The sequence below is a fragment of the Pseudopodoces humilis genome, chromosome 10 (genome assembly GCF_049639895.1).
Source record: "Pseudopodoces humilis isolate 2021_Gansu_Grassland_sample_001 chromosome 10, ASM4963989v1, whole genome shotgun sequence".
In the NCBI taxonomy this organism is placed as follows: domain Eukaryota; kingdom Metazoa; phylum Chordata; class Aves; order Passeriformes; family Paridae; genus Pseudopodoces; species Pseudopodoces humilis.
In genome coordinates, this window is record NC_142209.1 from 29,354,354 (window position 1) to 29,370,193 (window position 15,840).

Here is a 15,840-nt window from a genome sequence, read left to right on the forward strand (position 1 = left end):
TGGATCCCAGAGCAGGGATGGATCCCACAGCAGGGGTGGATCCCACAGCAGGGGTGGATCCCACAGCAGGGATGGATCCCACAGCAGGGGTGGATCCCACAGCAGGGGTGGATCCCACAGCAGGGATGGATCCCACAGCAGGGAAGGATCCCACAGCAGGGAAGGATCCCACAGCAGGGAAGGATCCCACGGCAGGAAAGGATCCCACAGCGGGGATGGATCCCACAGCAGGGATGGATCCCACAGCAGGGAAGGATCCCACAGCAGGGGTGGATCCCACAGCAGGGATGGATCCCACAGCAGGGAAGGATCCCACAGCAGGGATGGATCCCACAGCAGGGATGGATCCCACAGCAGGGATGGATCCCACAGCAGGGATGGATCCCACAGCAGGGATGGATCCCACAGCTCTGATTTCCTGGACTGGCTGACACCTTTTCTTTTCCTACACAAACCATGAAGTTGGACCAGCAGTTCTTTCTCTCTGCTGGCTGCTTGGCTTCTGGGATTAGCAATCTCACAGACCTCGGAACTAAAATCGTATTTTCATCTGATTCACACTGAATGGCTCCTCAAATTTTTTTTACAGATAACGAACCTGGATTGCTGAAATCACCAAGTCAAGCCCTCTGCTACTTGTACACCTGGAGACACACTTTAGAATGCAATCTTGTGTGAAAAGTCACCCAAGGCTATTTTTTTATTATAACACCCATGACATCTTTCTATTTTCACAGGTTCATTATCAGCTTCAGGGCTGGAAAAACCAAAAGCAGACAAGTCACAGGATGATCTTAGGCAGATTTTATTTGATTCAAACATTTATTTTCCATCCACTTCCTGTCTGTTTTTCAAAGTATTCCAGGGAACAAAACTGATGAGCACAAAGAGCATTCAGTGAGAGAGAGAGCAAAGGGAGACAGAACAAATATCAGGCAAAGGAATGGAGCTGACAGAGTGTTCTTGTCTCTTTGAGCCCACAAGGAAAATGCATGGTAGGAAGGATTCCAAAAGCACATCTTTCTTGCGTGAAGGAAAGAATTAACGTTAAGCACAAAGTATTCCTTGTGGTTTATTCTCATTATGTGACATGTCAGGTTATGCTGATTTGGGGGAAAAAAACAGGATTTCTTTACAAAGCTTTCTGTGCACTGGGCTCAAGGTGGGTTAAAAAGAGCCCAAACCTCACAAATTGTGCTTCCATAAATCCACTCTGGAATCTCGTTTTTTGGGAATTCCCTTAAAAATATAGTTTGTGGATGTATTAATAACAGGTTGAAAGTTTCTGCAAAACAAAAGAATAGCCCAAATTTTTATAAAAAAAAAAATACACTGAAGCCTCTATGGTGTGGGTTTCTCCCTCAATGCCAGTTTTCATTAGAAGGTGAAGAGAATGCTTAAAATTGGTCAAATAGCATGAAGATTTTGTGGACATGTTTTCTGTCTATGTGTACTTATTTCTCCTGAAAGGAACATCCAGTGAAATACTGGTTGTCCAAAAGACTTTGGTCAAACAGCTTTGAAAGACACTGAATTTATTGCGCTGAAACACAACTGACCCAAAATAAGAGCATTTTAAGGGCTTTAGTAGTACAAAGAATTCACTCTTTTGACACTTTGTAGCTGTAAAACACATACACTAATTTATTTTCAGGAAAAAAAGGGTATTTACTTCACTATGGATGGTTGTAAGAGAGGAAAGAAAAATTCAAAATCAGCAGAACAATAATTTCCTTTTCTAACCTCAGGGCACCCCAACATCCACCCTGCTTTTTTGTGATGTGTCTTCTACAGTTCTATTTTTTATGCATCCATATTTCTACTGTTCATCAGCACTTGGCCAAATTTTGCAACTTGGCCAATATGTAAAGAAATAATTGTTTCAATTAACAGCATTTCAAACCAGCATAAGATTCAGGGCTCTTTGGGTCTTAACAAGATGGAAAAAAAGGCAATTTGTGTGGTTGGGGATATTTAATTTCCAAACTGTCACATGAACAGACCCCCAGGTGTAATCCTGGCCCATCCATGCTAAAACTCTTACCAATTTCAATGGAATAAATATATATTTATTAGCATATTTATTAGGAACAACTCTCTCTGCAGCTCTCTGTAACGTTCTAAATTACATCAGTGCAAACTGTGACAGTCTGCACACAGATATAACTGAACAACAAACTGTCTGCTCCCAGCAACAGAGCAGTCCCAAAGTTCCACCTTTTGAGGTAAACTTGTTCACGTGAGGAACTTTCACATTTTATCATCTTTGTTCACCGAGCGTTTAATGTTCCATCCTGACGAGGGCTGATCAGTAAATCCTCAGCAATTCCAGAGGACCACTGGATCCAGCTGTAAAAACAAGCTGCACCTATGGATTTGTGCCACTCCCTGGCAGAGTTAGGGATATTAGGGATAGGTCTGCATTTTCCTGAAGGTTGCATTGGTGATGGTGAGCCGGGTCAGCCTGGCCCCGTAATAATCGATGATGTAACTGGAGCCGTCGGAAGGGCCAACAATCTGCAACGGAAAAAAAAGAACCGACTTTTCAGTATGAAGTGAAATATATACTTTGTGCTAATGTCTCAATTACTGCTAATTTTCCCATCATAAAATTAGTCATGCTTAATTAGTCAAACAGAAACTAGATTTATTTTGAAGTTATGCTGCAGTTTAACTGTTTTAGTGAGTGCTGTCTCAGAAGGAACATTTCCCCTGGGCTTCTAATCAACCAAATTACACAGCCAGGCACTGGGACTCGGCTAATCCGGTGAGGATTTGAGGCACAAAACCAGCCTAACAAATGAGTGGGCTCCAAACCACTTTTCCTGAACAAAGGAGGGTCGGCAGCAGAGAATTAGGCTAATGACAAGTGTCTTTGAAATACTGAACAGGTAAGGAATGAAGACAAGGAGGAAAGATCATGGAGCTTTTGTTCTGGAAGTGCTAAATTGATGTGGAATCACCAGGGAGATCAACAAGGAGAGATGAAAGATACTCTCAACTGGATCTGTAAGTGCTCTGAGGCAAGATCACTGCGACAGCAGAGAAGGAATTTGAGAATGCACACAAAAGAGAGATACAAAGTGCACACTTTTAAAATATTTTCCTACAAACCCATAGAAACAACTCCCATATCCACAATGGATTTTGAGCTCATCATAGCCGATTTGCAATTCATGCTAAATGGCTGCGCTGTTGAATAAAACAATTTGGCAATTTCATGATGTCACAAGATGTCACTCCAGCTGGGGATTTAACCCTCCTGAATCCCTCAGTCACAGCTCTCAGCTGATGTGGGACTTGAATTTGGAAAATGGAAGTGGCAATGTCTTCTTTCTTCAGCAGAAAGCACAGGCACACACAGAACTTGAGGATTCTGGGAACACCAGGACATCCCATGCAGAGTCCAGCACTGCCTTATGTAAAGGGATTCTGACCACCTGAATTTTATGGTGCTATAGCTTCCAAGCTATTCATTGTAAGTATTTATAGATGGCTAATCTAAGTTATAATTCCAACAGCAAATATATTGATATTTTGTGTCTATATTCTACAACATCTGTCTACAAACAGAGCCAAAATAAATGCCTTGATTTTTCAATATCCAATGGTTCTTAAGGCCAAAATGTTAACAAAGTGTTAGTAATCTAATCAAAGCTTTAAAAAACACAGATTTGCATCTTGTTTTGAAAGCCTGACTTACCTGCATTGAAATAAGTATGAAATCAATTAGGCTCCCAATTCCACAAAACCCTACAGTGCAGAACTTTAACAAACCTAAAAAAAGAAAAGTAAAATTTAATGCAGCTTTAAGCAATCCCTGGGATTTCATCACTGGTGGCAATCACATCCAAACTCTCCCCTCATCCCACAAAATATGTGTGTTTATATATATATATATATATACACATCTGTCTAGAAGCAGACCTGAAGTTAAACTTCTTTAATTATTAGGGAAAAAAACAAACCACATATTCATATTTCTACATCCTGAATGCACTATAAAGATTTTAAATATTAACAATTTTTTTTAACATCTAAATATTCTTAAGGAAAGGCAAAAGTTGCTAATCAGGTTACTGAAATGTTCCTTTCACTGAGGCACAGACAGAAAAATCCCAACTTGAACTGCAAAATTTACTTATGAATAGAAAAAGATCTTCTACCACTTCACGAGTTGCAGCACATAGTGATTTGATTTTCAGAACATGCAACTTTGGAAAACAATCCTTTGTATAATTTTTATACTCTTGCTGAAATATTAATTTCTTTTGAATATATAGAAAAATATATATAATACTTCTTTTTAACTGGTATTCAAAAATGTTGTTTTTTATACAAATAAATGAAAGATTAATGGAAAATATATGGGAATAACAACTGACAGATGAACGTTTTATTGGAAGCTGTCCTGCAAGGCAGACTTCATTTGGAAAATGCCTTCAGAAAAAAGAGGCTGCCTTAAAATTTCTATTTTTTTTAATATCAACAGTTTCTTGTACAATGAATGTAATCCAGAGAGAACTACATGTATTATGAGTATTATTTCAGGGAGAGATTTTGGTTCATCCCCCTTCTCCAATACACCATGACCCACAAAGCACCTCCTATCCCCCAGGGCTGTTCATGGGGCTGCATTTGGGGCAGAGGAGAGGAGGAACTGCAACCACTCTGCAGGAAGAGCATCCCACTGCCTGGATTTGTCTCTCATGGAAGAAAAGTCCATGTGCACCCTTCCCTGTGAGGCCCTGGCACAGGGTGCCCAGAGAAGCTGTGGCTGCCCCTGGATCCCTGGAAGCGCCCAGGTTGGATGGAGCTCTGCACAACCTAATCCAGTGAAGATGTCCCTGCCCATGGAACATTCCAGCTGGGATTTTAGGAACCCAGCAGATTTCTTACCACTGCAGAAGCTCCACTTTACTTAAGGAACTGGATAGAGGAGAACTGTTTCTGAACCTGGCATTTATTTCTGGAGTGCAGGGTAAAGTTGGTTTTTTTCTTCCTCCTCACTTCCCTCCCTACAAGCAGATCACACTGAGAAAATAAACTGCTCTAAAGCACAGAGGGAAAAAATAGTGTTGTTCTACAGTAATAACTCCTGGTTTGGTTCACAGTGTGTGGGAGAGGAAGAGGTTGCCTTCCTGATTTCTTTATACTCAATAGCTTGTTTGTATTTGTGTGCTCTTTAAACAAAAGAGAAGGGAAAAAAATAAACCAAAGAGCATTTACAGTCTTCATTACACTTGCATAAAAGATTTCAATGCTATTAACCTTTCTTAACCACTTTTTGCCAAGGCAGAGATGACCTAAGAAATCCCTAATCAGCCACTGTGAAGTAATCCAATGGGTTGATTTTTAGTCTTTTCTACTCTTACCTATTTGCTTTTGCCTTCTTTACCTTTCAAAAGATTGAGAATTTGGCTTTGGAAGAGTTTAATTTTAAATATTAATTTGGCTACAGGCTACAGTATAATCCAGTAGGGTTAAAGCATTAGCCATAAAGAACTTCTACAAAAGAATTAAGGATTTACGAATCTATATTGCCCAAATATAGTAAAAAAAAAAAATTACCGCAAATTATTATTCCAAATCCAGTGGTACAACTAAATAATGCACCTTATTGACTGCTTTCAAAAATGTAAAAAATGTATCTTTCTGTGACACAGATGGACAAAGTAAATGCTAATTATAAAATCTCAGGGATAAAAGACATGGATGCTAATCAAGATTATAGAGAAGGGACAGATAATGTCATTAAAAAGAGTTGGCATTTAATGGGCAGAAACTCAAAATTTCTGGCTGAAGTGACAGCAACACATACAGCTTTTTCCACATCACTGCTCCATCCTATCTATACTTAAATTCACTCCCTTTGTCCAGCTCAGAAACAAGGCCAGTGAAAGCAGTTCTGTCATAAGAAGGTATTTCCATTACTTAAAAGCCAGTGGCACCATCATCCTGGGAATGAGGTCCTAAAAACCAGAGAGAGGTTTTATTAGAAGTCCCAGCTTCTGCAGAATTGTTATTATTACTATGAGTTATCCTGAAGGTGTGCATTTGCCAGAATAAATTCCATCTCTCAAAACACCAGGTTTACTGTAAAATTTGTTCACTTTTTTCCTGATGAAGTCAAGTCTCATTTAAGGCTGGCACGTGAGGCAAAGGCACTTCTGCTCCAGTGCCTCACAAAAAATGCTGTGGTAAAACATCAATGCAAAGCAAAACTTTTGAATAGCAATAACTATGTTTGCTTATTAGGATTTTATCTACTGGACACTACATCTCCATTTGTCACCACTCCAACAGAAGAGCAGGCTGAGGATAATGCAGCATTTTATCTCACTTGACCATGAAGTAAGGATTATAGTTTTAAATATTAAAACTGTGACTGTCAGCCTTCATTACTCAAAATACGAGTATACACATACAAGTCAGTCAAAAGATTTACCTCAAAGAAAAAATTAAGGCATAACCTTACCTAATGCAGGATATCCTAGATAAAATCTATCTGCTCCCAGCCATCCAAGAAATAAGGACAGAGCAACTGCCACTTTGTAGGAGTATCCATTTCTGCCAAAAGAAACAAGCAATGTAGATAATGACTGCAAAATATATCCACTCATACTTTTGACTGTTAAAGTAGTGACTCATTTTCCTGCTGCTCCAGTTTTAAAAAAACAACAGACTTGTTATTTATCTTCAATTAACGGCCACAGAATTCATAATGTTAAGCTTTGAAACTGGGAAGGCATCCCCCATAAAGGAACTTCAGCTGCTGCAACTCAAGTGTACTCTTGCAGAATACAGATTATTCTGAAACTAAATGATGATTTCTTGTCAAGACATAATTCAGTTGCTGATCCATCCCCAGCTTCACAGAGCACTTCCTAACAGTTCAGCCCTACTGAGACAAGCCCAGGAAGGCAGGAGGTGTGTGAATACTGTCTGCAGGCATTAGTCTCACACGCAGCCAAATGGAGAGGAACAGGCAGGTGAGATGTCAGCAGAGACAGTAATTGCCACGAGATCTGAAGGAGAAATGAACCATGGCCACTGGCTGAAGAAACTGCAGGAAGGATTCAACAAAAAGAGTAAGTCATGGATTCACTCATTACACTGTAAATGGCACAAAATCACAATGAAAAGAACTGTTGACAGTACAAAGATGCACAGGGGCAGAGAGGCGCTCTCAAGTTAAGCTTCCCATGGTTAGTCATACAAAATAAACAGACAGAACAGACTTTTTCAGATTTATCCTAATTGGAACCATTCTTGCCAACAGCTGGAGCGACGCAGCCACCAAACCACCTGTTAGTGCAGTCCCTGCTGGAGAACCTTGCACTAATAAGGGAGCTACAAACATATCGCTCTCAGTGCTGGAATTGCTGCCTCGGCGAACAGAGAGCTCCTGAACAGCAAACCCAAATGTAATTAGAACTAAAAAATATTCAATAATTCACTGTTTTGATACGTGCACTACTACATGCCAGCAATTATTTAATAGGCCCAAATTAAACTCTTGGTTGACTGTTGAATAAAACAGTCTCAAAAAGACAGTAGCTGACAAAAGTCCAAGCACTTTTATTAAGCATTTTCAATGCCAAGTAGAGAACTACCTTTTTTTGCTTATTATCTAAATTTACTGACTTTAAAACCTAATGGCAACATTAAATGATTAAACCATGACTCTTACCTCAGTGTTTCTTACTTGGTGTTTATTAGCAACACGGAACACACAGGGCATTCCTGGAACCTAATGTAACGTAAATTATCATCTTTAGAACTGTCTTGTTTCCACTGTAAAGAACACTAATGGGTTTATTTAAAACTTGAGGTAAACTGTTGGAAATTGTTTATCAACTACAAAGTGTCAACAGCCCTCCAAGGACACTAAAGCATAAAAAGAGCTGTTACATAAAAAATGGGAACACGGTTTAATTTTGCTCCTGATCACAACTAGTAATAAACTGAGCCCTTGCTTATGCACTGAGATGCTTCTGGAAGCACAACAGTTCCTGCAACTTCATCAACATCAAACTGACGGGCAGAAGAAATCCAGTATGAAGCATGAGAACACTGTAACAAACAAGGCTGCATCCACTCTGGTGTTTCCTTTGCCTTACTCCTTCAGATAAAAACATGCACAGAGTAAACCAGTGAGTAGGAAAATGACACATCCTAGGCATCTGAAGGAATTTCTACAATTGGGTAAAAGATGCAATTTCTTGTCAGTTCCTCTTTTGTTTTTCTCTTGCTCCTCAGCCTCATCCAACCTATATTTTTTCTGTATGCATTTCTTCCAGCTGCCATGGTACAAACTTTTCCTCCCACCTCTTCCACAGCAGTTGACAAGAGCAGGTGCTGCTGTAGGTTGCTCTTTCAGGGTCACTTGGCTCTGCTCAAAGACCTGTCCACACTGAACCTCATGAATTTCACAGAGAATCATTCCATGGCCTTTTCCTCTGGAATGCAAACACTTGAAAATGGACATTTCAACTCTGCAGCATCAGGGCCTGCACATATTAAGCAAAATGTATGATAGATGCCAATCTGAGGGATTCTAGAATTTGGCAAAAAAATGAGATCTACCTCCAAAACATCAGATTAAAGCCAATCCTAAGCAATCTTGACTCCCAGTACTTCTTCATTGGATCAAACTTACAAGCTTTCCCTTGAATTATTACTAGGGTAACTGAACTTGAACACATCCACTCACACAAACATGTAACATCTCCTGGTCTTGCTCTAAAATAACCAGATCCCAGAACTTAGCCAAAACTAAATTACAGTTTTGGCTAAGGACAACTTGCTGATTTGTCCTTCACAAAAGCTGGGGATAAAGATTGGGACTATGCTGGGACTATCCTACCATGGGAAGATGCCTTTTCAAAATAATTTTCTTGCTAAATGATGTTATGTGCTGTTATTTCTATAGTTACAGTTTCTACCAAAACTCAGTACAATGCTGGAAAATCTCCAAAAAGCAGTAGAAAAGGCAAGGCTATTGTTGTAATAATAAGCTGGAGACTCCTGCTTAAAACAGTATTTCTTACACTTAGGTAACATTCAAAGTGCCTCATAAAAGGTCTATCAGTGACTGGACCACTTTTTAAATAAGTGTACAGATGAAGGATGGTGATATTAATCTTGCTGCCATTTTTTACTGGTTTTAAGATATTATGAAGGACATGCTTGTGTAACTCTATCTACATTCACAGTTGTATTTTATTGGAATTTTCAGTGCAAAAAAGGGCTCTTTTCTCTTTCAGCCATACCAGCAGTTGTGGGGCTGGAAAAATCAGAGCAAGTTCTTTTGGCAGTGTAACCATTGATGATTCATTATAAATAACAGTCATGATCAAGTAACAGATACTGTAAGAAGGATGATATTTCTCTACCTACAGAGCTGGATTTTAATAAATAAATGTAAAGAAAAGCTACCTTTAAAAGGTGTTTGTAGAAAATATACTAAAACAAAAATACATTTATACCAAAAAACCTCCAAACACAAGAATTACCATCTAATCTAAAGAGGAAGCAATTTCATTAAAATAGTATAGCTCATCTTCTCCTCAGCCCCCATCACAGATGGGACTGAAACACAATTGTTTCTGGACAAAAATGTGACTGACGTCTACTTTGCTGGCATTTTAATTTGATTAGATGTAATAATATGTTTTCTTCGGTTTGCTGAGCTTTTACTGCTGAGAAGACTAAATACAGAGAAAATATTTATGAAACTAAGAGGCAGAGCTGTACTTCTGAGTTAGGCAAATTACTGAGCAGCAAGTAGCACATCAGAGTTATCTGCCCACTAGAGTGATAGGGAGTAGCCAGTGTTACTGGAGTTTTTATTTCCAAAGATTCCAGTAGGACAAAAGAGAAAGGTTCCAGTGTGAATCCCAGAAAAAGAGGAAACAAATGGTAGTGACAGGTGCTGGCTGAACATTAGCACTGGCCAGTTGGAACATTTATTGGTATCCAGAGCTCTCCATCACTCACAATGTGCTTTAGAAAAATGAGGTCCATCACTCATGTACCAAAAACAGGCTCTTAAAAGACACAGTGGGTTGGATTAAACAGAAAAGTTGCTTCAAAATAGAGAACAGTTTCTCTTACAGATTTTGGGGGCAACTGCAGAGATCCTGAAGCTACCCTAAAATTCATGCATAATAGAACTTCAGCTGCAGCTTTAAACTGGCATGAAGCACTGAGCAGCACAGCCCTGTCCAGCCCTCCTTTGTCCTCTCTGTTTTATCCTTGAGTCACCCTCATCCCTGCACTGGCACAAGCACTTGAAGCCACTGTACTGTGACTCAAAGTGGGGAACTGATCCAAGGCAGCTCCAACCCAGGGCAGCTCCCTGATGTCCTGGGGTCTGTCAGGGAAGGGGATGGAGGGTGTCCCCAACAGCTCCTTGCAGCAACTGTGCTGATTTTAAGCACATGTGAAATGTGGCCTCAGCATTTGCAGCAAATTTTTGCCAAGCATAAGTATGAAGCAAAGGTAAAGGAATAAGGTTAAGCAAAGAAACAAACATAACTAACAACAAAAAAAATGTACAGACAGACAGATGTCCCTACAAACATGCACATTTAGAGCAACTTGGTCTAGTGGAAGGTGTCCCTGGCCATGGCAAGGGGATGGAATGAAACCAACCCAACCCTTGCCATGACCCTGTGTTGTATCCTTTAGTGTTTATTAGAGGATTAACTACAGGGCAAAATGTGCATGGTTCTGTTTTACTTCTATTTTCCTTCTGCCAACACATCATACAATTTTGGACAAACTTCAGGTTTTCAAAACCAAAGAGTACTCACACATTGCGACACTCAATGGGCTTGTAAAATCCAACTTCATGTCCCGTGAAGACTTTCTCTATGCCAAGGTGATCTTTGCAAGTAATATTTGGTGCTGGAAGACATTGAACTGAGGACAAAAAATTATTTGATATTAAGTGGTAACTGACACTCAGAGCAGTTTTCTAACAACACAAGTGAAACAAATTAAGTTCTACTGTGCAACGGTCTTGATACAAAGCACAGTTTACACACAATTACTTGTTTAAAAATAGTCTTTAAGCCAGTCCTGTAGTTTTTCCTTGCTACATTTTAAGCAAAATATACAAACTTAATTGCTGCCCCAATTCTGTTGTAATTTCCACTCTGGCTTCAATATGAGTCAATGAGAAATCTGAAGCTGACATAGAGAGAACATTTTCATCATGAGAACAGTCAAATATTGGAACAAGTTGCCCAGAGAAGTCATGCCATCACCATCCCTGGAGGTTTTCAAGGTCTGACTGCACAAAGCCCTGAGCAACCTGGTTGGAATTCTGTGCCAACACTGCTTTAAGCAGGAGGTTGGACTATGCAACTTCCTGAGGGGTCTTTCTACCCAAATTATTCCATTATTCTTGACTCTTCCGAGAATCAAAGCGGAAATCACAGCTGAAAGTCACACCTGCTCAAGTTTGCAATATATTACCAGAATATTAGTCACTCTCCAATGCTGTAGTATGCTGTTTTAAAAGGAAAAAATTCAGTCCTTTACCCACTTTCTATCAGCTTTCAGTACTTGTGAGTCCTGTTGGTTAATTCCAACAAAACTGCAAGCCAGGTTTAACATTCTTTCCAGATTTTCCAGTAATGCAAACAGGCAAGAAAGGGATTTTTTAAATGTCTACCCATATTGTATATGAATAAAAAATAAAATAAGATTTGAGTTATGTGTGGACTTAATTGCTATAAAATCTTACATGGATTTTATACCCCATCCCTGGAAGTGTCCAAGGCCAGGCTGGACAGGGCTGGGAGCAGCCTGGATAGTGAAAGGTGTCCCTGCCCATGGCAGGGATGGCACTGGATGAGGTTCAAGGTCCCTTCCAACCCAAACTGTTCTGTGATTCCATGATTTTAAAACAGGGTGCACACAAAGAGAACTTGCTGTGCTATCAAACACAGACCATTTATTTCAATGCTTGAGAACATCAAACAAGTTAAGCACAGGTAGGAAACTAAGTAATCAATTTAAAAATTTTTCTTTTGTACTCTTAAGTATGTCAGAACTGAACATCAAATAAATGTGTTTTCAAAATAGAGCCTCATGCACCAAAACCTGGTGATGATGGAAGGCACTATGTTGCCTTAAGAAAAAAAACTTAAAAATTAAAAGATTTTGAAGGCTGTTCTGTCGCATGTCAATTTTTTTAATAATTATATGCAAAATCAGTATGACAGGAATGGTTTGTTTTAATCACAGTAGTGCAGGACAGAGCCTAAAGGGTGTAACATACATTGAAGAGATTTACCAGAAACCTCACTTACAAAAGTACCAATCAGAGACAGTGTATTTATTCATTTTTAGTAAAGCACCCAATCCACACAAGTGTTTTGGGTTTTCAGACTAATAATATTACTAATCCCATCTTTTATAAAGCTCATCAAGTAGATACACAAATGTGTAAATTGAACACTTCCTTGAAAAAACGTAGTTAATCAACATATAAGTTAAAAATCCTTACCATATGCTGTGTGATTTGTGCAATTCATTGGTTCTTGTGTGCTATTGTCTATTTTAGGCTCATCACACATATATGTTCAGGTAATTGAGGAAAACAGTTTTCATATCAAACACTACAACAGGTTTAACAGTAATTTATTCCACCCTCCTTAAACCCTGAGGATTTAAGATGCACCCTGATGTTGGTGCCTACCCATCCCCCAAAAGAGGAGCAGCACATTACCATGCAGCAAATCTGCTAATCCAATTTAATACACCAATATATCGCATAAGCCCCACATTTAATTAGTGCTGCAGTCAGCACTACCTAAAGGAACTACAATATTTATCAGTCACAGCCTCTGTATTTGGAGGCAACAAGGTAGCACATGCCTCATCTGGTCTTGTTCCCTTATTTAAATACCACAGTGCCTTGAAATGCAGGCATTTGGTTGAGAAAATTTAATCTTTGGGAACACACAAAATTCAACACATAAAAATGAGCATCTGAAACGCCAGGAATATGGTGCAGGAACAAACTGAGCAGGAACTGACTTCCAGAGGTCTCAACTCCCACAGCCAAGTAAAGCAGGAGATGAAGCAAGCTTTTCCAAGATTTGCTTTCCTGACACTTTTGATCATCAAAAACTGTCAGCTGCCATCAACCAACATGTTCTGGGGAGGGCAAGAGGTACCTTGGAGAGCCAGGAGCCTCACACCTCCTGCTCCTCAGAGCTGTGTAGGGCACAGAAACATGTTATTTCCTGATAAAATGTCAAAGTCTCCACATCTCGCAAATAATAGATAAGGTGGAGTGATGGCAGAGCAGGCTCTCTCATCCCATGGCAATCTCTTTGAAGAACACCCCAAGCATGCGCTGGGGCACACACAGTACCGCCAGAAATCACAAAATTAATTAGGTTGGAAAAGCCCTCTGAGACCATCGAGTCCAACCTGTGATTGATGCCCACCTTGTCACCCAGATCAGAGCACTGAGTGCCACAGCCAGCCGTTCTTTGAACACCTCCAGGGATGGGGACTCCACCACATCCCTGGGAAGCCCCTTCCAATGTCTAATCACCCTTTTTGTGAAGAAATTCCTCCTCATGCCCAACCTGAACATCCCCCAGTGCAGCTTGAGGCCGTGTCCTCAATTCCCGCACCCCGAGGAGCCCTGTCCCGCTCCTGCCAGCCGAGACCTCCTCGGGGCTCCGAACCTGAGGCTTTCCACGAACCCCCCGCCCTGCCCGCCACCTCACGGTCCCCACCGCCCCTTCCCCTCCCCATAAGCGGTGCCCCCCCCCCCACACCGGGCCCATCGCCACAACAACCAGCCCCGATCCGACCCCGGCCCCGCTCAGGATATTGCCCCAGCCGCAGCTCCTCGCATTTGAGCGGCGGCTCCGAGCCCGCTGCTCCCTCCAGGGCCGCAAACCAGAGGAGAAGCAGGACCAGCACCTCAGCCGCGCCGCTCCGGGCGGCCATGACGGGACCGCCGCCGCCGTCAGCTGACCTGGGGAGGAGCGGAGCGGCCCCGCCGCGGGGAGAGCCCGCTCTGGCTGCGGGAAGAAACGGATGGGGGATGCCGAGATGTTCGTGACTTGCTAAGGGTACGGGTTAGGCTTTTTGAGGGGCTTAAGGGGTTTTTTTTTGGGGGGGGGAGGACCTCATTAAATATGGCGGGCGAGGCCGCGCTGAGGGCAGAGCGCGCCCTCACTCAAGATGGCGCTCGCAGGGCCCGGCGTTGAGACGGGCGGGGGAGCGCCCTGAGTAAACATGGCCGCCGCCAGCGGCCCCCGCGCTTGCCCGCACTTAAGATGTCGGGTGTGAGGGCCCGTGGCCCCGGGCGGTGTGGGGACGGAGGGGGACCCGTGAGGAGCTCCGAGGCGGCTCTCGCAGCGGGGCTGGGGCCGCTCCGGGTGCTGGCACCGCGGGCAGGACTCACCCTGAACCGAGCGGCGGGGCCGGGTGAAGGGGGAACGTGAGGTGAACTCTCCCCGCTCTTCCAAACACCCACCCTTGTAGCATTGGCCCAGCCGGCGAAGTGGCTCCTCTGGGTGTCCCCGCTGGTGTCTGGAGTTTGCTGGGTACTTGAAACATGCGTTGAAAAAGCCCAGCAGAAGTTAAAGGCGTGACCTCCCAAACCTGGTTAACCCAGACTGGCGCATCCCCTGTCATCCAGTGGGGCCTGATGTGCTGATACTATATCTAGCACACCCACAACAGTCTGATTAAATAAATAATTTTATATTCTTACCCTATTTTCGCGTAAAATTGCATTTTTTAAAATGCTCTTTATTTCAATTTTTAAATGAATACTGAATTCCCGGAGCAAGCAAGCTTTTCATCAGCATTTTCTCTTCACAAGGTGTTCTGTGATGATTACAAACTTTTCCCTATTCTCACTACCATGACAGTTATTGTTTTTCTATTGTGATTATATCAGGTTTCTCTAGTGTTTGAAGGCATCAGTTTTTCACTTATGGACTACTAAGGGATCCTGGAGTGTTTACAGGAGATGGAGAGGTCCTTTGGATTAAACTCACCTAGGAAAGATATCACCGCTGTCCCAAGTTTGCATCTGCCCTTGGGTTTTTTTGAGTATTTCCTGAAAAACAAGTAGGGACCTAAAAACTGTCAAACTGAACCTAAAAGGCTGTAAAAGAAACTCTGAAATAGTACCAAGGAGAAGATCATTGCTACCCATCCCTTCTGGAAGTCTTTTGGGTTTTGTATTTTGGTGAGTGGTGACTTGTCTGGAGCCTGTCAGTACCAAAGAAGGGTTTGTCCCAGCCCCAGATATTCCAAGAATCCGTGGAAACGTGGATTTAAAACGTGTGGATGGCTGACAAAGAGCTCAGCCAGCGATGTGAAATATTGCCATCTAACAGCTTTTTGGGAGATTTTGCGTAAACTGAATTGGCAGCCTGGAGTTCAGCAGGCAAAGTATGCAAATGAAAATTGATACTCCTCTCAGCAACTTGAAGCGAAAGGGCAGGGCCAGAGTGCGCTCCGGGATGAACTCAGCCCTCGGAGATGGAGAAGGAGGTGCACTGATGGGAAAAGTGCCCGGCTCTTCTGTCTGCAGCACATCCCTCGCATGGATAAATACACCACTCGCTGTTCATCACTGTCAGGAAAATTGTCACTTCTCACAAGCGCCACATTAATTAAAACTGAGAGTAAGGGCTGGGAAGCTGAGTGTTCGGAATCCTTTGGAAGGGGGATGGAGTGGTGTGTTCTTAGCGTGTCGTGCGCTCTGGTGCAACTGCTGCCGCTCAGTGAAACGAAACGGGTGCCAGAACGAGGGGAAATCAATCTGAACTCATGAGAAATTGA

General features: G+C 42.0%; 1 protein-coding gene across 1 annotated transcript; it reads right to left on the bottom strand.

The window, feature by feature from the left end:
- Positions 1 to 789: 789 nt before the first annotated feature.
- TM2D1 (TM2 domain containing 1) lies at positions 790 to 14,126 on the bottom strand. The gene is made up of 6 exons (XM_088060716.1): positions 13,864 to 14,126; positions 12,524 to 12,593; positions 10,821 to 10,929; positions 6,479 to 6,570; positions 3,704 to 3,777; positions 790 to 2,517 (listed from the first exon to the last, which is right to left on the bottom strand). The coding sequence occupies exons 1-6, from the start codon at positions 13,984 to 13,986 to the stop codon at positions 2,407 to 2,409; spliced, it is 579 nt and encodes a 192-aa protein (XP_087916842.1). The 5' UTR covers positions 13,987 to 14,126; the 3' UTR covers positions 790 to 2,406.
- Between the last annotated feature and the right edge of the window lie 1,714 nt (positions 14,127 to 15,840).

Bases quoted from the DNA above. Each gene is read 5' to 3' on its own strand.
- TM2D1 (XM_088060716.1), bottom strand. From the start codon at position 13,986: ATGGCCGCCCGGAGCGGCGCGGCTGAGGTGCTGGTCCTGCTTCTCCTC. The intron at 6,571-10,820 runs GTGAGTACTCTT...TTCTTTTGGCAG, and splicing joins CCCATTGAGTGTCGCAATGT to AAATGGATACTCCTACAAAG. The intron at 3,778-6,478 runs GTAAGGTTATGC...TTCTTTTTTTAG, and splicing joins TCTAGGATATCCTGCATTAG to GTTTGTTAAAGTTCTGCACT.